The sequence below is a fragment of the Haliotis cracherodii genome, unplaced genomic scaffold (assembly GCF_022045235.1).
Source record: "Haliotis cracherodii isolate W230 unplaced genomic scaffold, xgHalCrac1.p SCAF_4, whole genome shotgun sequence".
NCBI lineage: Eukaryota > Metazoa > Mollusca > Gastropoda > Lepetellida > Haliotidae > Haliotis > Haliotis cracherodii.
The window spans coordinates 36,183,887-36,205,246 of record NW_027266297.1 but is presented as its reverse complement, the minus strand read 5'-3'; the positions used below and the strand labels follow the sequence as shown (position 1 = coordinate 36,205,246).

General features: G+C 40.5%; 2 protein-coding genes across 2 annotated transcripts in view; one reads left to right on the top strand and one right to left on the bottom strand.

Annotated features, from left to right (window-relative positions):
- The window catches only part of LOC139479229 (probable ATP-dependent RNA helicase DDX43), a 45,574-nt gene extending 43,214 nt beyond the window's left edge, over positions 1-2,360 (bottom strand). The window contains exon 1 of the mRNA XM_071262084.1: positions 1,919-2,360. Within this exon, the coding sequence (XP_071118185.1) occupies positions 1,919-2,120 (202 nt within the window). The 5' untranslated portion in view covers positions 2,121-2,360. The remainder of the gene's footprint in view (positions 1-1,918) is intronic.
- A 1,049-nt stretch (positions 2,361-3,409) lies between these two features.
- LOC139478920 (MRG/MORF4L-binding protein-like) lies at positions 3,410-11,633 on the top strand. The gene is made up of 4 exons (XM_071261609.1): positions 3,410-3,502; positions 6,257-6,378; positions 8,316-8,454; positions 9,636-11,633. The coding sequence occupies exons 1-4, from the start codon at positions 3,421-3,423 to the stop codon at positions 10,070-10,072; spliced, it is 780 nt and encodes a 259-aa protein (XP_071117710.1). The 5' UTR covers positions 3,410-3,420; the 3' UTR covers positions 10,073-11,633.
- The last annotated feature ends 9,727 nt before the right edge of the window (positions 11,634-21,360 follow it).

The following is a 21,360-nucleotide window of genomic DNA, read 5'->3' as shown; positions in this document are numbered from 1 at the left end:
AACGTATAAATATTCAGTTATTTTACAAAGTGACTGAAAAACATTTCCATCTGTATTATTATGATAACGAATTCCAAACATTTTGATGTTTAATGTCATCACCAAGAGACTGAAAATGTTACGTTGAAAAGTACATTTCTATGTTGTTTGGCTTCTAATCCTACATAATAATCTGTTGTGATGTTTGTAGGCCCTTTTGATCGTCTTAATCAATCTGGACAGATCTTTTAGTCAAAATGACTGAAATATTTACACATTTTATAAATTGCCTGAGAGAATCACATTTTACAAATTGACGGTAATCTATACACGCTTACAAAGGAAATGACCTGTGAAAACAACGTCTATCGCGCATTGAAGAATTTCCCAACCAAGACGTAGAGAAACAAGAACGAATCGGTTCAAATGAAGGAAAACAAAATGCAAATACCATAATTACAACTTACCAAATTTATGTGTATAAATAGGCAGCTTCCTTGTTCGAGGAATGTATCCGTGAATATCCACACAAAGGAATAATGTCCCACTCATCTGCAGCTATACAAAATAACTTATTCGATGTCACGTGTCTCTGTAACTATCAAATATTCTAAAAGATATATATCGTTTCGGGATATTATAACCAGTGTTCGTTTCTCAACTGATCACTTGGATTGTTTCAGGTGTTTCACATAGGTGTCAAGTCTCAAGGGTTGGCTGAGAAAGGCCACGTGACAACTATTTTCATAACGTCCACGGTTCCTAAAAAATCCACTGAGTTTGATAACAATGAGCAACCAATCAACGTATTATCAGTTAACCCTTTGAACAAAGTATGTTGTTTTTACATCGGCACTTCACGCCATGATATGAGTGTATTCCCTTTGTTTTAGTAAACCTAGACATGTAAACACTCACTTTTGACATATCCACTGTGCAAGATAACAGTGATTAATCAATCAACGTATTTTCTGTTAATCCTTTGATGACTAGGAACGATCCGTTGATTTACCTAAAAAAGTAAATCAACTGATCATTCATCTCTTGCTGGGCTGCCACGTGCATATTACATAACGCACATTTCACCTCACTTCAAACCTGGATATAGATTGAATAATTACCCCAGACACAATAAATGCCAAATGAGAACCTTTGTCAGGTAATCTAAGTGGTGCTACCACTAATTGTACCTGTAATAAATTCATTAACTGAGCATCAAGTGAATGACGACAAATACACAAGTGTAGGGTTATACGAGAAAACGTTGATGACAACAAGGGAGTAGTAATCGTATTATCGACGCAATCCGAAATCCGAAAATGCTTTCACTGCATGGATACCTTTTTTTTAGTATTAAACTATAACCATCTGGGGTATTTCCAAATGACGACTTCCGATGAGCTCCGCCGTTCTTTTTGTCTGTTTGTTTAGGCTGAAGAAATTAATTAACATGCGCCCTTTGTCGAATCTTTATAGATCACATTTAACTAATCAGTGTTTATTCAAAAATGCGTAAAACAAATATTGCCTCCAGCCTCCAAGGTTATTTAGCTGTCCTTGCAGACGGTAGCCCAGTCTCTGGTCACGCTCAGTTGCGTTGCGTATCATCCGGGTACTCACAGGGGAAAAAACAATAACAAAGGCAACAACCAATCCGGGAAATGGCGTTAGATCAGTGCCCCTTTAAGGGAACTCATTGACAAACATGCCAACATCAAAACAAACGTAAGTGATACTGATAATGCAGGAACAATAATCTTAAGTTTGACCAAGTCCAAGAATTTTATTAAAGGGGACATATGCCTTATCATAATCAGCTGATTATGGACTCTCTATCGAAAATTATGTTGGTGAAGAGACTTTTTTATTTTTCCCGTTATCAATAATCATAAAAGAGTTTGGAAGAAACTAACAGGATAAGAAGATAAAACCCTCTTACCAATGATTCTTCCAACACAATTTTCCTCCACATACATTTTAGTTGTTTCATTCTCAGAGCTTGACACCCCGTCAGAATTCTGAGAACGCCAGTTGGTAGAATCTGACCTGTTTCTGTTGTCATCAAATCCCCCGTCCCTTCTGAAACCCCCTCCGAAGCCCCTTCCCCTGCCTCCTCTTCTGCCCCGTTGGCCAAAATCCATTTTCCCGCGACGTATGAACAGTGGCAAGATATTCACGTGGTTTCCAACTGTCAAACTTCGTTTGAAACAAGTTGAGATCTAAAATGTGATATTCTTATGCGTTCTGCTACATCATGTCACTTATATCATAAAATACATGCAGTGGCATGGAAAGAAACAGTTAATATATTAAGATACCGAAACTGAAAGTTCCATTCCATCTTTCATGCCCGCAAGGAATATTGTGAACTCCATGCAGTGTTTCGGTGATCGGAGTTTGAAGGTGCGTCTTCGATTAGAACAACCTACTATCTTTACTATCAATACAAGACAAACACTGTCGGGTTCTTATTGCAACTACTATGCACAATAAACTTCATTTCACTGAAATGAGAATACAAATGTTGCATTTAAAGAAAACTAGCTGCCATAGATGGGTTTATGTTTATATTATTATATTTGCTAAGGTTTCTGTCGTCCATTCTAAACCGACACTGAGAGTAGAGGATCTATCTATCTATCTATCTATCTATCTATGTTTGACCTACCACCATAGTTCACTGCATATGTAATAAGCTAAATCGTGTTGGGTGAATGAAGAAACCAAATCGTATATGTTGGTATAATTTGCTGAGGTGCCGTTTTATTTGGGCGGCAAAAAGCGAGGTTGGAATATTTTAGCCTGCACCCGGTATTAACTATAAAACTGAGAATATCATGTGTTCGTGTCAAATACTGCTAAGGTTATAAGCAATTATTGGGTTTTGTCTATTTCCTTCTGTAAACCCATTCAGATACACACACGCGCGCGCGCGCGTGAACACACGCGCATGTCATATGTCATGATATATCATTAAAATCGTAGTCATTCATTTTTTAAATATGACTCTAAATTTTAAGCATGGCGTCATGTTTCAATTGTAATTCAGGTAGACAGGTACATTACCTAGATAAGATATCAATTTTAAGGCTTTTAATCTTTCAAAAAACATTGGATAACACATGTACGATGTTATGTACAATAGACGTACTTTCTTTAATAATACACTGTCTACTGTCTACGATAGTCCATGGAGTCATGGAAACAATAGTAGATTTATATATTCCTGTAGATTCTACGTTCTCGTGCGAAGATTCATAAAAAGTCTATTTCAGTGTATTTTATTAAAGGATTAACTGTTACCATGTTCATGTGTAAAGTTGTTCTTCTGCAGTTGTCTTTAACAGAGACACATTTTGTTCAAGTCGCAGCTGATCAAACCTCAGACTGTAATGGTCCAATCGAATAGAGCATAGCTATCAAAGGTGAAGGTTGTCAAAGATGGCGGACTGTGAAAGTTCGAACTGGAATGTAGATATGGAAGTGAATTTATTTCACGCAATGAGGCGACATAAGCCAGCTGGTAGGTATATTTGCAAGCTGAGAGTATATCTGTGTCCTTCGACACGACCGAATGCCTATGATGTTTTCAGAAAGATCTTGGTTTTCGATTCTTCGTTTTGATCGTCAGGAGCCTTGAGATCCGACCCGGGAAATGTAATCTTCGATTATCCAGTGCATCATAATAGAACCGAGTTTTACTGTCACGCGGAAGCCTTCCTCAGCTCTTGAGTCGACGATAATGCATCGTCCGGGGTAGCTGTGGGTGTAACGTTTCACCGAACGCAGAAGCTTGTGAGGTCAAGTAGGATTTTGCATTTGATTCTTTTTCAGAGTCGTAAGGATAACAAGTCGACTTTCTCTTGAGCTGAGCACCCAGACTCCTTCGACCCTTATGCCACGGTGGTATTTCTGTTTCACAAACTTGGATTCATCATCCCACCATGGTTCCAAGGCTGCTGATCTTCTCACTGTCAGCTTCGGTCACCATCATGCAGACCTCCCTGCAGAACATGTTCCAATCCATTAGTGTCTGCTTGGAACTGAGTTTGAGTTCCCGCTGTATGACGTGGCCTGGAGTTTTGTACACCTAATAGTACAAGTGCTTCATTAGCTCTGCCAGGGTGAGGTGGGAGCAGGAAAAGCACTTCCCTCACGAATCAAAACTTCCTGGCCACAGCTCTTCATCCGGCCAAACAAGGCTGTCCCTCCCGTAGCCAGAATATTTTTCCCCGTGTCAATTGGCCATTACCACAACAGGGACAGGCTCCTGCGAAGTCACCTATAACCCTGTGGGTAGTAAGCCAGTCCATGAGAGTCATTGAACGTGATGCGAAAGACATCATCATAGACCATTGTGTTGCTCGATTAGTTCGTCATGTTGATATAAACAATGGCGGGTGTGGCTTCAAGAAAAGATGAATGGGAGAGCGGAGCTTGACGTCACATGCATGCACAACTCATTGTTTACTTAATTGCGTATACACATTAAGGGGGTGCTAATGACCCGTTGAAGGGGTTATTACATGTGATAGCGCTCGTGGTCTTGTGGTAGAGCGCCAGCTAATTGACACATTAATCAGCCAATCCGGTGAGTCGGCGAAGTGCATTCAAGCCCCTGCAGCGCTAATTGGATCTGAAAAAGTGCGTCTGATAAATTACACTACTCCCATTTAAACTATTTATTTTAAGTATTATTTGTGGCCTTTGGGTTTGGTCAGTTGAATCCTCAAAATTTCTGCCAAAAGAAATGCTGACATGGCAGATATTGTAGGAAATACAGGTGCAAAATCAGCACCAACATTTAGTGGAGCGTTACGAAGATGTGAATCATAGATATGTAATAGCGTCCAGTGAATGTCAGATAGTAAAGTGAAGCAGTAACAAGCTATGATTTAGCCATGTTAGCAGCTTCACTACATTTTCAAAAGACCAATTATTGCCAATCCCATGTTATAGGCTACACTTGATCTAGTCATCACGTGGCACATGCTGTTACATGATAGACATAGCTGGTTCCATTTCATGGTTTTGATTCTCTCTTCATAGAACAGAAATTGACTTTAACCTTTTTGCACTGATATAAGCGCATTTAGGTGTTTGAATGGAAGAAAAAATGATTGAGAGGTTGAATATGTTGATTGATCAGTGATCAGTGTTTAAGGATGAAGATGAGCATGGTAAGTAATTAAAAAAAAATTTGTTTGATGAGATACCACCTGCATGTTAGGGCTGAAACGATATCCCAGGACACCGATGCATCGCGATTCACTCCATATAGCTACGGTGCGCATTTTTTGAGGTGCTGTATCTCGATTTTCCACGATAGGTTTTTTTGAATAAACTTTTATCACAGATATGTTTTAAATGTGCTTTAACTCTTTCAACACCGTAGGCCGGTAAACCTGCCAAGAAGCATTGAGTTCCCAGACACCGTAGGCTGATTAACTGGCCAAGCCCTAGTAACGTCAAAATAGTATATAATTTTAAGAACCTACCTGTCACACCATTCATTTATTAAATCTATCACATTTCACAATGTCTGAAATACGTATTCCATTTCAATTTATCATTTTTCACGGATAGATTAAAAAATTATTCACTATTTCCCGCAATATTATTGAAAATAAAACTCTCGGACAAAAACTTTGACAACGGGTGCACATCGAACATGTCAAAGAGCAAAATAAAGACGTTTAACATGTTTCAAGCAAATCTTTAAATATATTATACAAAGTTAAAAATAAAGTATTTTTATAAACAATAGGATCAGACCTTTCAAATGGTGTATAACATGACTGTTCTGTTGGTTGCAATAATTGTTTTTAATTGATTTTATTCCTTTATACATGAAAATGGCAAATCATTAGCTAAAGGACATTGGTACATTTAGTATTTACTCCTACTATCTAGTCACAAATCACAAATATGTAGGACTGTTACTTTTGTGGTTGCTAGCCATTACGTGGAAATGGCAGATGATTCATTAAGTTAAAATACTAATTACAGTACATATTTTATGACTCATGAGCATGATGAGCATTCATTCACTTTCATATAATTTTTAATTACAATAAACTAAGTTTCATTCATTTATCTCTTGTCTTTTCTTGTCACTATGGGTATCGTAGCGTATCGAGATACGTATCGAATCGTGATGTAAGTATCGAGCTAAGTATCGTAATGTGACCTAGGTGTATCGTTGCAGCCCTACTGCATGTCAGTGGGTAAAACAAGGATGTGTGGATTGATGAATTTTCTTATGTCTGTATTTCAGGTGTAAATAGGTATTTCCAAATGATGTTCATCCACGATAAGCTGAACAACGCCAGTAGTCGGAAGATCTCTTCCAAGCACATCTGGAAACATCTTACAGAGATGTATGATTTACAGGCACTGGTCAGTACTTACATTTTCAAGAAAAACATTTGGAGTGATAGAATATTGTTGAATCCTAATTCAGCAGCTTTGTAGCCAGTAAGATGAGACTTTAGTTGGAGGTTTCAAGCTATTCATGTTTACATCTGATTTTGAAATGTGATATGGTTGAATAAAAGAGATTTCATGTCCACAAAACTGCCTTTGTGATGTACATGGGGTAGTGGATGGAGCGTCTGCCCGGAGAGTGGAAGTTTGGTGGTTCATGATCCTGGCTGCTTCACAATCTCATTAAAATCAGATCTTAGCTCTTGCTACTGTTAAGCAACTAAACAAATATCCGAGGACATCACATTACAAGTGATTAACTTTAAGGGTCATGTCAAAGCAACCTTTTGCTAAATTTGAGCGACCATTGAAATGATCAACAAGAAGTCGACATTAGCCAATCAGAAAGTTAGATATGATAAGCGACTCTCTATTTGCTTGCATGAAAGGTTGTTCTGACATGACCCATAATAGAATGTGCCCAGGACTGAGGTCTTAGCTAAGCGATAGTAAGAACTAAAATCTGATTTCAATGAAATTGGGCTGCGTCATTACAAAAAGATGTTGAAAGATTTTATATTAGTGTTACCCTGTATGGCCCATAGCATTAGGGGGATGAAAAAAGTACTGGCTGGCTCAGAGTAAGTGGGTGACCGTCTCCGTGATTTAGTGGATAGAGCTTCTACTCAGACATCAAAAATGCAATGGTGCAATCCCCTGGCTGCGTCATACCAAAAGATTGTATTTGTTGGTTACCCTGCCTTGTGCTTGTTGTTAGGGAATACAAGAAGGACTGGTCGCCACGGAGTCAGTATACCTTGTCTGAATGGGGTGTCCGTGTTAAAATGTTGCATGGCTCTCAGTGGGCTAGCACTATAAAACAGGCTAAGTTTGACTAGTACAAGCAGCCACAAACATTCCTGTCACTTTTTAAGTGAAATAACCTTGAACACATTAAACCCCATTTCACCTCGTCCCACCTCACCTCATCTCAAGACTTGACATCAGTTTTGGCTTATGCTCTCAGGGTTCACACGAGCAGCTTTCTGACATGGGCCCTTTATCTGATAATTACACCCACGCTTGCCCATACGGCACAATGTTAAGATGCCCCATTGTCTTTGAAAATGTGGGCCTTTTTTCAAATTTAGGGGCTAAAGACACACAATAAAAATAAGTGGAAATTTGGATATATATTTTTTCTCTCTCCAAATTTGAAGAAAATTGTGTCGGCAGATAGGTGATCCAACAAATAATAAAATAATAACTTAATGAATATCCATATATTTTTTAACTTATCCTCCACTTATGGAGAGTAGAGAGCAAATTTGAAATGGTGGATTGAACAACAATACGCCTGTAATATTACCGTGACTAGAGCCACAAACGAGCTAGAATACATTATAATATACAAATGGGAAGACCATTAAAGGCACCGCTGGTTCACCCATAACCAGAATACAATATATGAGCAAACGATGGGGTAATAAACAAGCAAAGGATGCTAGAAACAATGAAGCATTATTCCACACTGGATACATGCCCGTTCGTGGAGCTGACAAAGCAGTAATGTGCTCTGATGTGACTTCATCACTTCCGGGTCACATACCGACTGTGCGAGGGTACTGGCAGACTAGTTGGAACAACTTTTCTTCAGCATCTGGACCTCTCACAGTTAGTCTTTCTGTAAAGAAACAGCAGTGAATGCATTAAGGATTAATGCAGGAGTATACGGTTCAAATGTTAAAGAATATTTAGATTTTACTAAATCTATACTAGAGTTGACAGAAAATGATGCCATAGAAAAGTAGGCTAGTGGCTTCAACTATTTTTCAGCGCATATACAATTTCTTTATGAAACCCTATCTTTTTCACGTCTTTTTCATTTTCTCTGTTTTGTTTTTGGGCAGAATGAGTCTGAAATTATTCCCTTCCCAAACAAGGAGGTAGAGTTCCTGCTGCCTGATGTAGACTACCAGTCGCTGATGGAGAAGCCCTACCCCAGGATTGACTTTGCATCCATCACCACTGAGGCAGACAAACAAGAGGGTAAACTGCCACCTCACTTGTCCGAGATTGTAACAATTCACAGAGCATTTGGCACATCGTGATACCCTTTGCCACGATAGATACAAATATCACATGGTGTCTGTTATACTGTCTTAGCTGTGAATAGTAGGAATATTGCTGATGCGGCTTAAAGCAACACTCACTCACTCACTCACTCACTCACTCACTCACTCACTCACTCACTCACTAACAGTGTTTGCTGACTTCAATACTAGAGTAACCACTATCTATACAGTTGGTTAGAACCTATGCTAAAATTATTCAATGACAGGACTACAACGGACTACAGAGTTAGGTCCCTTAGGCACCAGCCATTTATTATAGGGGTGGGTGGGTCAGGGGGATTCAGGGGAGAATCATAAAAAAACCCACACATTTGGGGAGGTCCTTGAAAAAATGAACATTTTATATTACAATATGAAGTACCGGTACTTTTGCTTTTTGCCTTTTCAGGAAGGGTCATTCAAGAAATGCACAAGAACATAGGGGTGGTTATCCAAACATGTCCTATGACAAGCATTAGGGGAGGGTTGTTATTTTCAATACCTTAGTGCATCAAACATCTCTGACAACCCACACCACGATGGACATACAGCAACATCATCCACTGAAAAACGAAATTCAATCGAGTGCAAGTTGTCACAAAGTTCTTTAAAAAATTACAGATGAAAGAAAGCATGCAGTATATTTGGTTATGTATTGCAATACATGAATCAGTATTGCAATAAATTGCAGTACTAAAGTCAGGCCAATACTCCTCACTAATTTTGATCATTGACCTGTCAGCACAATAGACAAGGGTTTCGCTAAAGTCATCCATGTCTGTAGCCTGTTTTACTTTCAGCTTTTCTTCCACATCTACTTTCATTCTCTATTTCAAACACTTCATATGGTACAAATGCTTTTCTCTTCTTTGTCAAATAAACTGAATAAAAGATCATCATTTCCCAACTGCATGGATTGATGCCCCTGATGCCAATCAATGGATTGTCTGGTCAAGACTCGATTATTTACAGACCACCGTCATATAGCTAGAATATTGCTGAGTGCGGTGTTAAACAACAAATAAACAAACAAACAAATCATTATTATTTCTGTTACTGTTAAATGCAGTTTGTATTAGTCCGTGCTGACATGTGTTTTGTTATTGTACATTCTAGGTAAAGGAACAAAGAGTGATGGGAAAGGATCTGGATCCTCAAATGATAAAAGTAAACATGACAAATCCACCAATAGGGGTGAAACGAAAGGCTCTTCAACCCCACATTCTAAAGACAGTAAAAGTGATAGTAAAGGCACATCAACTCCTCATGGGAAAGATAGCAAAGGTGAAAATAAATCAGGAAAAGATTCCAAAAATGACAGTAAAGGATCCTCTACACCTCACGGTAAAGAAGGCAAGGGTGAAGGCAAAGGCTCCTCCACCCCCCACAGTGTGAAAGGAAGTAAATCTGGGGTGTCGGGGTCGGGAGCCACATCTGCATCCAGCACCCCAGAATCGACACCCAAAAGGAAACGGACACGCCAAGCAAATTCCACGAACGCAAGTCCGGCCACTCCATCAGATTCACAGCCTACTAAGAGAGGCAGAAGGTGATCGTTTGGAGCTGATGATGTAGACTATGTATGTGAACAATCAAATAACACTCAGACTCAGAGCACATCTGCAGCAATAGGACCAAAAAGATTTTTTTTTCTGAACTGGGGTTGCAAGGGTAGAAAGGATCCCCTACATCTCATGTTCCTGGTTTAAGATCAAGGCCCTGTTCACAAAGCGATCGTAGCACTACGACTGTTGTAAGTCTATGTAAAAGTGTTTGCATTATGATAGTTGTAGTGTTAGTATCCATACGTGAAACAGGACCCAGGCACCAAGTCTTGCAGGATAAGGACCCCAAGCTCAGGCATATCAATCAATGTTAGGTTGTAAAATGAACTATGCATCATGACTTTATGTTCAAGCCCAAACTATCGTGTAAAACATTATAAGTTTTTCATTATGTTTCTCTAAAGTTTTGTACCTGTTATTGGTGGCCTCGTGACCGCCTCCGTTGTCTTGTGGATAGAGCTTCTATTCGGAGAGCTAAAGGTTGGTGGTTCAATCCCCTTCCTGCGGCATACTAAAAGACGATAAAAGATGGTACTTATTGTTACCTTGCCTGGTGGTACTTGTTGTTACCTTGCCTGGCATTTGGCATTAGGGGATACAACAAGGAGTTGGCTCGGAGTCAGTATACTGTGTCTGAGTTGGGTTTCTATGTTAAATTGTGGCATGGAATCTCTATGGGCTAGTACTAAAAACCCGGCAGTACTACATACACCCCAACACACATATGTGCATGTACATTGGTATGTAAGTGCAATAATCTCAGGGTTTACTGTAAAACAGCAACTGACAGCAAGTGTCTTATTTTGAATAATAATACAATATTTTCACAACTTGCCTGCCAAAGTCACTGAGTTTGGGATCCTAAATAAATCCCTGAATCTTGAACATGATGTTTAACCCCATTTCACCTCACCTTTTGCTGGCCTAGTGGAGTAAGGTGCCAGCTGTAGCTGTGTCATGGGATCGAGTCCAAAAGTAGTAAACACCTGCATCTTGCATCACTTTGGGCTTGCCTGTCAGATTTGTACATTTGAGTATTGTATAAAACTGTTATATCCAAGTCACTCACTCATAGGTGTGTCCAGTCTAGGTCTACAGTATCTACTGAGTACTCATTGTGTACTCTTGACACAACCCTGTGGGGATTCTGGATTCAAATTTGCCCCAGCAACCTGTGCTGTTCATTAGAGGCAACTTAATGGATCCAGTGGTCAGGCTTGGAGACTTTTCAGATGGTTTGTCATGGTACCCTGAGTTCCTGAATCGTGCTCACATTATCTCAATAATATAAGCTCACTGGTTTGTCTGGTCCAGACTCGATTACTTGCGGCCCGCCATCTTATAGCTTGAAAGGAAATCTGTCTACAATAAAAATCAAGTCTGCATTACAAGGGGATGATAGTTGGAGTCAATTTACATCATTTAGGTTGTTTGCAGAATTGTCATCTTTACCAAAAATCTCACTATGCATGAAAATTTAATGTGTGATTTGAAAAATATCTGAATGGCTAGTATGGAATAAAAAAAACATTTTGTTATTTTCCAATCATCTTTTGCCTTTAGATTATGAGACCGCCTCCGTTGTCTAGAGCTAGAGCGTCCGCCCGCCCGAAGAGTGGAAGGTCCGGGGTTTGATCCCTGGCCGCGTCATACCAAAAGACGCTAAAAGATGCTACTTGTTGTTGCCCTGTCTGGCGCTCGGCGTTAAGGGGTTTAAACAAGGACTGGTCGGCTCGAAGTCAGTATACTGTGTCTGAGTGGGGTATTCATGTTAAACTGCGGCATGTTATATCAGTGAGCTAGCACTATAAATCGGGATCAGTCCGGACTAGTACAAGCAGCCACACACACACACATGCATGCACGTCGCTATATAAGTGCAACAATCATGGACGCGACGTTAAACCCAATTTCGTATCACCTCACCTCACCTAAAACATAAGACTTTACGAGTAGGCCTGGTCGGATACAGTCTTGTTTCCAATACTCTTCCTCAACTTTGATAACATGTCCGACACAGTTTGCCCAACGTACATCTCTAATTTCTCCCATCCCTTTCAAGACAATCTACTTGGCGTCGGTCGGCAAGCTTGAAGGTCTTATTTAGCCGTGCGACCATATTTTTCAAATCACCCAAGATTAGTTCGATGGGATTCAAGTCACAATGGTAAGGAGGAAGTCTAAGCACTTCGTGACCGTGTTCTCTCAACATGTCAATCGAATAAGAGGGCGGGGGTTTGTTCTGAAGAACCAGTTTGTAGTAGTCAATTTTTTTGGCTTTCGTGGGCCGAGCAATGCGGTTGTTGTCCATCCACTGACATATCTCACCTTTGGTGGAATTTGAGGTTGGACAACGGTTAATGGGATCTTGACAACTGTGATAGGGAGCATTGTCCATAACCACAGAGGATTTATCAGGCAGTGCTAAGAGGGGCTGCTCCTCAACATACGCAGTGAAAAGCTGACTATTCATCTCGGTATGGTAGTCTCTGCCATCTGTAGATCTGGATCTGAACACTAGATCACACCCATTGAGGAAACCTCTGTGGGAGCCTGCATGGAGGACAATCAGGCGCTCCCCTTTACCAGGGGGGATCCTGCGTTGTGGCTCTCTGGTATCTGGGTGAGACCATTTGTAAGCCGCTGTGTGGCAGGCGTTAACCCAGGTTTCGTCCAAATAGACAGGCTCATAGCCGCCTTCTTCCTAATAGTGCGCAAATAATTGATAATAAACGAATGATATCTGGTCGTTCACACATTGCTAGTTTCGACCCAATCGTCTTTTTGCACTGATATCCAAATTTGGAAAGGAGCTTTCAAATGGTCCATTTGGAAATATCTAAGTCATGCTCTGTAAGGAGAATTTGTTTTAGTTTTCGTGTTGAAATAAATTCATTTCTCGTGTTAACCGCCGAATCACGTCCCTGACAACTTTCTTATCAAAGGAATCTAACTTTAATTTCCTATCCTGTTTTGAGATGCCCCCTAAAAGTTGTGCAGGGGAGCATGTGTTTTTATGAGAGTTCAAAATCTTAACTACGGTTTGTTTGGGAAGCTGTAACGCATAAATTGTTCTTGTTCTTTAAAATGTCAAACAAGGGCGAACGTCTTTCACTTTCAGGCTTAAAGTATTCAAATATTTTAACAACGAAACCTTTCGCATCATCTAACACCGTATTCATGCGTGCGTGATTCCCGCGCAACCTTTCAAGTTGAGTTGATTGGTTCAACTGTGTCATATGGCCCTGTGACGCAGGGGTAGCATTATGCAGATGACTGTTACAATGAATGCTCGTTCCACCCGTGACGAACAGGTCTGGCTGTTGATGAAATATAGTGATAGCTAAATAGACAGATTTTTTATTCATGCATCGATTATCTTTAAATGTAATATCCAGTTATGTATGACCGTTTAATAATCTCATACCAACTTTGACTGGAGTAGGTCCAATAGTTTTTCAGATATTGTAGTAAACGTCGATACCTTCAATTAACTTCCAGACTATAGTTACGATCACCTTAGCGCTAAGATCGCTTTGTGGAAGGTGCTCAGGGTGCTGAAGCAAGTTACCGTCAAATTCAGAGTTGGGAATGTTAAGAGCTCCCCTTGGTCAGATATATTGAACCTCAGGATTATCTGTAACTTCTGTCTTATCTTTTTAATGAGTGAGTGAGTGAGTATGGTTTTACGCCGCTTTTAGCAATATTCCAGCAATATCACGGCGAGAGACACCAGTAATGGGCTTCACACATTGTTAAAGCCTTGAAGACATTTAAAAGTAATGATATGTATTCAAGAAGGATGACACAGCGAGTTGACTGGTTGGTAGCTGGTCTGTTTCATTAGATAGATAGTACACAAGATACAGATAATCACGACGTTCAATATTTCTGACCATTGGCAGCTATTCCCAACTCTGAATTTGGCTGTAGGTGGCTTCAGCACCATGATCCCCGTTCCAGAAAGCGATCTGCTGTTTCCTGTTAGTGGGGTAGCTGCAGTTTGTGAGGTTAGTTATTTTAACAGTGTAGTCTTAACACCCAAACACTGGTCTAAAAAACTGATAAAAAGGGACTAAAAATTGGCTGGGTGTTTCAAAACGTTTCGAGAAAATCGAAATCATACTGACAGGTCTGTACTTTTGCTAATTCAAGTGGTCCTTCTTCTTAAAATACTGATATGATCTGAGCTTGTTTAAGTTTAAATAGAAAAGAGACACAATGGATTGACTCGTCAATTTAGTTCCTTAAGTGGAGTCTTATGGCAGAGTGAAATATGTTTTAGCAACCTTGAAGGAACATTATCAACTCCAGTAGATTATTTAGTATTGGAGGTAGCTTTCGCCTTTTCACGGAAATGTGATGTGATAGGACTGAAATTGAAAGATGAATGACGGGCTTTCGATTGTGGTGGAAATGGAGGTCAAGGAGAAAAGAAGCATTGTCCTTGTCTTTCAAAAACGACCCATGGCTCCATCGCATCACTTCATCACTCCTTTGCAACGCATGGTGATTCCATGCAATCGCTCGCATCGCATCGCATTGCATCGCATCATTATTCCATCGCTCGCATCGCATCTCTTCATTATTCCATCGCATCGCATCATTATTCCATCGCATAGCATCGCATCTCTTCATTATTCCATCGCATCGCATAGCATCTCTTCATTATTCCATCGCATCGCATCGCATCGCATCGCATCTCTACATTATTCCATCGCATCGCATCGCATCGCATCACTTCATTATTCCATCGCATCGCATCGCATCGCATCGCATCGCATCGCATCGCATCTCTTCATTATTCCATCGCATCGTATCGCATCGCATCTCTTCATTATTCCATCGCATCGCATCGCATCTCTTCAGCATCTCTTCATTATTCCATCGCATCGCATTGCATCTCTTCATTATTCCATCGCATCGCATCACATCGCATCTCTTCATTATTCCATCGCATCGCATCGCATGGCATCGCATCTCTCCATTAGTCCATCGCATCGCATCGCATCTCTTCAATATTTCATCGCATCGCATCTCTTCAATATTTCATCGCATCGCATCTCTTCATTATTCCATCGCATCGCATCGCATCTCTTCATTATTTCATCGCATCGCATCTCATCTCTTCATTATTCCATCGCATCGCATTGCATCATTATTCCATCGCATTGCATCGCTTCTCTTCATTATTCCATCGCATCGCATCGCATCGCATCGCATCGCATCGCATTGCATCGCATCTCATCTCTTCATTATTCTATCGCATCGCATTGCATCGCATGGCATCGCATCGCATCGCATCTCTTCATTATTCCATCGCATCGCAATGCATCACATCTCTACATTATTCCATCGCATCGAATCTCTTCATTATTCCATCGCATCGCATCGCATCTCTTCATTATTCCATCGCATCGCATCGCATCGCATCGCATCGCATCTCTTCATTATTCCATCGCACCACATCGCATCGCATCTCTTCATTATTCCATCGCATCGCATCGCATCTCTTCATTATTCCATCGCATCGCATCGCATCGCATCTCTTCATTACTCCATTGCACCGCATCGCATCGCATCTCTTCATTATTCCATCACATCACATTGCATCGCATCGCATCGCATCGCATCGCATCACATCGCATCTCTTCATTATTTCATCGCATCGCATCGCATCGCATCTCTTCATTATTTCATCGCATCGCATCGCATCGAATCGCATCGCATCGCATCGCATCTCTTCATTATTTCATCGCATCGCATCGCATCGCATCGCATCGCATCTCTTCATTATTTCATGGCTGGAGTGGGCTCCCACTGTACAAGCAGGCAACCGAGCATACAATCGAACCTTATCGGTCCAGGGCCCGTCCAAACCTTGCCACCGAGCACCAAAGGTGCTACGCCATCCACATCTTACCCAAATCAAACTGAGAAAGAAACAAGGAAATAAAATCTAATGAATGAAAGTGGTGTCGTGCATTGCCCCGCAAGTGGACTCCATCGTCCTCGTAATGCCCTGGTACGCTTGGGTCCACGTGGTCATGTCGCACAAATAGTCCCTGTAGTTCCGCGACGCGCTTTGCAACGCGCCTGTTGAGGTTTTTTCTGGACAGCTCCAACTTTTTTACGTTACGTACTCGGCGCCAGTTGCGCCGAGGCAGCATCCAGGACCAGATTAGGGTGGTGTCTTGCATAGAGCAGATCTTCAAAGATGTCCCCATAGAGCGTGTGGCCTTTTATTTTACACAAGTCGTTGGAGCCGAGGTGAATAAGAAGGTACTTGGGAGGGCTTCCGGCGACGAGGAGATCTTGCAGCACCTGTCTGAATTTCTCCCAAGTCCACCCCACCTGGACTTTCCAACGCAAAGGACCAACAGCAGACAGCAGGGATGTGAGTCCACACCGTTCATGGCTGCTGTAGTTCTAAATGAATGAGAAGTATACTTCTGGTGATACAGAGTGAGACAGATTTTGTTAGCACAGCCTGAAACTGAAATCTAGTTAACTGATTTCCATCAAAATGAACAAATAAGTATGGAGAGCGTGAATTCCGTGAGGATAGGTAACTGGCCATAGCTGCAACAGGACAAAGAGGGGAAGTAGGCGCCGCTTTTATGAAAATTGATGTGCCTCTACCTGCTTGGTCTGTTTTGGAGTACCTGAGGCGTACCTGAAGTCTGCTTGGTAGATCTGAAAGTGTTATGTCGTTAATTAGCAGCGCTCTACCGGAGGTATCTGCAATTGAAGGCGCCACCAATTCGCTTACCCGGAAGAAACCAAAATATGCTAAAGTAAAGGCTGCTTTAAAAAGCTTAACCTCATATGTTGAGTTACATACCACGTGAATTACCTGAAGTATTTTGCCTCCTAACAATTGCCAGTGATAGGACGACGGCAGTCCTGCTTAATGTTTGATTTACGTGTACCTGACAGGGCTTTCCTCACTAGGAAATGTTGTGTAGGATCTGGCATATCTTGCAGTTTGTGCCACGTACCTAGCGCCGATATGTATGAGCAGAGAGTCCGTGGTGATATACCCTCTATGACAACGCAGCCACGAAGAACAGCAGATGGTCTTGTGGAGCTGGCTTAAGGGAAGCCTGTTTGATATTCTGAATTGAACAAAGGACTGCAAGGCTGTGTTGTAGGTTCGCCACGTGTTGTCCGACAAGGACAACCCCACCAATCTGCTAGTTTCCTGTACTAAATATTCCAAACGTCCGGCGGGACGTTTGTTCCCACCGTCTCTGCTGTCGGGGCTGCATCTCTGAACGGGTCCATCTGAAACCTCGAAAGAGCGTCAGCGATGACATTGGCATGAGTAGTAACATACTTGGCACGAAGAAGAATGTTGTGATTTAGACAAGTACTCAATATGAGGCGTACCAGTGACATTAACTTTGGATTCTTTGCAGACTGTTTGTTAACGATGTAGACTACTGCCTGATTATCACAAAAAAGCATAATCTTGTTGTTGCAGAACTTGGTTCCCCACAAGCGAAGTGCTACCATGACTGGAAATAGCTCTATGTATGTCATGTCTTTGGTAAGACCAGCGATTACCCATTGCAGCGGCCATGCACCATTAGCCCATCTTCCTTTGAAATATACTCCAAAGCCGCGTGTACTAGCTGCATCAGTATACAGTTCCAGTTGTTCCGAGGTCAACCATTCATTATGCTGAAATACTGACACGCCATTATGATAACGAAGGAATTTTAGCCATACCTGTAGATCTTCCTTCATACCTCGCGTTAGCCTGACTCTGTGATGTGGCCTGGAGTGGGATTGCCTAAAAGTCGGGCCAAGAAAAGTCGGGCCGGGTCGGGCTAGCGGGTAATACTAAAAATGGATTGCAGAATAATAAAACGAAACGCGCATATCTAGGCAGATCTCAAATGTCCACAAACGTATAGTTTTGCTCATTTAATTGAGTTTGAATAAAAATGCACCTTCAACAATGTAATAAACTGATGATTATGACTACATACCGTGAGTCTCGTAGAAAAGTCAGTGTTTTGAGTGTGTGTATTCTTTGATTAGAACCGACCTTAGTGTGTAGGGGTATGATGTCCTGTATTCTTTGCTTCTCACCGACCTTAGCGTGTAGGGGTATGATGTCCTGGGCAGGAAACGACAGTGTTTTGACTACTCTTCTTTCATTAATTAACGTGTTACGGTAATTAACCTTTACTAATTCGTGTAAAACCAAAACAGGATGTTTCCTGGAAGTGGATATTCGCGAATGTCAAAGGACTGACACGACACGTGTTAATAACTGTCCAAGCACTTCTAAAGTTCCTAACATTCTTTATATATAAAGACTAGTATTACATTTAATTATATACCACTTTCTTGTTTCATATTTCAGTAGTTTAAGAAAACACAGAGCTCAAAGTGAAGCCTTTTTCACTCCACATTCTCAACATAGTCTCTATCAGAAGTGTTTGACTTGTGTTGGGTCCGACTTGGCCCGGGCTGTCAAAATGCACTTTAAACACACAAATGTATCATCAAATGTCTTTACATCTATAGACTAGCATTATATCTACCTATATACCACCTTATAGTGTCTCAGTTCGCTGTATTTAAAGAAAACAAGGGGCTCCAAGTGAAGCCCTTTTCCCTCTACATTCTCAACATAGTCTCTATCAGAAGTGTTTTGCTTGTGTTGGGTCCGACTTGGCCCGGGCCGTCAAAATCATCTTTAAACATACACATGTTTCTTCAAATGTGTTTACATCTATAGATTAGTGTCATATCTACCTATATACCACTTGATAATGTCACGGTACATCGTATTTAAAGAAAACAAGGGGCTCAAAGTGAAGCATTTTTACTGTATTTTCTTAAGAAAATCCAAGTCAGAAGTGTTCGGTCCGACTTGGCCCGGGCTGTCAAAATCAACTTAAACCTCACTGATCTATCATCAAATGGATCCACATCTTTCGATTAGTGTTATATCTACCTAAATACCACTTTATACTTCTCAGATCTCTGTACTTAAAGAAAACAAGGGGCTCCAAATGAAGCCCTTTTCCCTCTACATTCTCAACATAGTCTCTATCAGAAGTGTTTTGCTTGTGTTGGGTCCAACTTGGCCCGGGCTGTCAAAATCAACTTAAACCTCACAGATGTATCATCAAATGGATCCACATCTTTCGATTAGTATTATATCTACCTAAATACCACTTTATAGTGTCTCAGATCGCTGTACTTAAAGAAAACTTGGTGCTCAAAGTGAAGCCCTTTTCCCTCTACATTCTCAACATAGTCTCTATCAGAAGTGTTTTGCTTGTGTTGGGTCCGACTTGGCCCGGGCCGTCAAAATCATCTTTAAACATACACATGTTTCTTCAAATGTGTTTACATCTATAGATTAGTGTCATATCTACCTATATACCACTTGATAATGTCACGGTACATCGTATTTAAAGAAAACAAGGGGCTCAAAGTGAAGCATTTTTACTGTATTTTCTTAAGAAAATCCAAGTCAGAAGTGTTCGGTCCGACTTGGCCCGGGCTGTCAAAATCAACTTAAACCTCACTGATCTATCATCAAATGGATCCACATCTTTCGATTAGTGTTATATCTACCTAAATACCACTTTATACTTCTCAGATCTCTGTACTTAAAGAAAACAAGGGGCTCCAAATGAAGCCCTTTTCCCTCTACATTCTCAACATAGTCTCTATCAGAAGTGTTTTGCTTGTGTTGGGTCCGACCTGGCCCGGGCTGTCAAAATCAACTTAAACCTCACAGATGTATCATCAAATGGATCCACATCTTTCGATTAGTATTATATCTACCTAAATACCACTTTATAGTGTCTCAGATCGCTGTACTTAAAGAAAACTTGGTGCTCAAAGTGAAGCCCTTTTCCCTCTACATTCTCAACATAGTCTCTCTCAGAAGTGTTTTGCTTGTGTTGGGTCCGACTTGGCCCGGTCTGTCAAAATCAACTTAAATCTCACAGATGTATCATCAAATGGATCCACATCTTTCGATTAGTATTATATCTACCTAAATACCACTTTATAGTGTCTCAGATTGCTGTACTTAAAGAAAACAAGGGGCTCAAAGTGAAGCCCTTTTCCCTCTACATTCTCAACATAGTCTCTATCAGAAGTGTTTTGCTTGTGTTGGGTCCGACTTGGCCCGGGCCATCAAAATCAACTTTAAACACACAGATGTATCTTCAAATGTGTTTACATCTATAGATTAGTGTTATATCTACCTATATACCACTTGATAATGTCACGGTACATCGTATTTAAAGAAAACAAGGGGCTCAAAGTGAAGCATTTTTACTGTATTTTCTTAAGAAAATCCCTGTTAGAAGTGTTCGGTCCGACTTGGCCCGGGCTGTCAAAATCAACTTAAACCTCACAGATGTATCATCAAATGGATTCACATCTATAGATTACTATTATATCTACCGAAATACCACTTTATAATGTCACAGTATATCGTATTTAAAGAAAACAAGGTGCTCAAAGTGAAGCCCCTTTCCCTCTACATTCTCAACATAGTCTCTATCAAAAGTGTTTGTCTTGTGTTGGGTCCGACATGGCCCGGGATGTCACAATCAACCTTAAACAGACAGATGCATCAGCAAATGTGTTAACATCTATAGATTAGTATTATATCTACATATATACCACTTTATAATGTCACAGTACATCGTATTTAAAGAAAACTGGTCCGTTAAAATCAAACACTTTTACTGTATTTTTTTAAGAAAATCTCTATCAGAAGTGTTGGGTACGACTTGGCCCGGCCTGTCAAAATCAATTTTAAACACACAAATGTTTCATCAAATGTGTTTACATCTATAGACTAGCATTATACCTACCTATATACCACTTTATAGTGTCTCAAGTCGCTGTATTTAAAGAAAACATGGTTTTTAAAGTGAAGCCATTTTCCCTCTACATTCTCAACATAGTCTCTATCAGAAGTGTTTGGCTTGTGTTTGGTCCGACTTGGCCCGGTCTGTCAAAATCAACTTTAAACTCATGGATGTATCATCAAATGTGTTTATATCTATAGCTTGTTTTCTTTAAATAAGATGTACTGTGACGGGAACATAAACATTATAATGATAATGATGATGATAGTTGTTTATGATGAGGATCATCACCATATTTTAACGTCTATAGTGTGATTAACAAGGAGGCCTTTCATGATTGAATTATTTATTTATCTGAAAATCCTCTTGTGAAGAATGTCAAGCCTGAAAACAAGTCATTCAATGGATTTTCCTAAA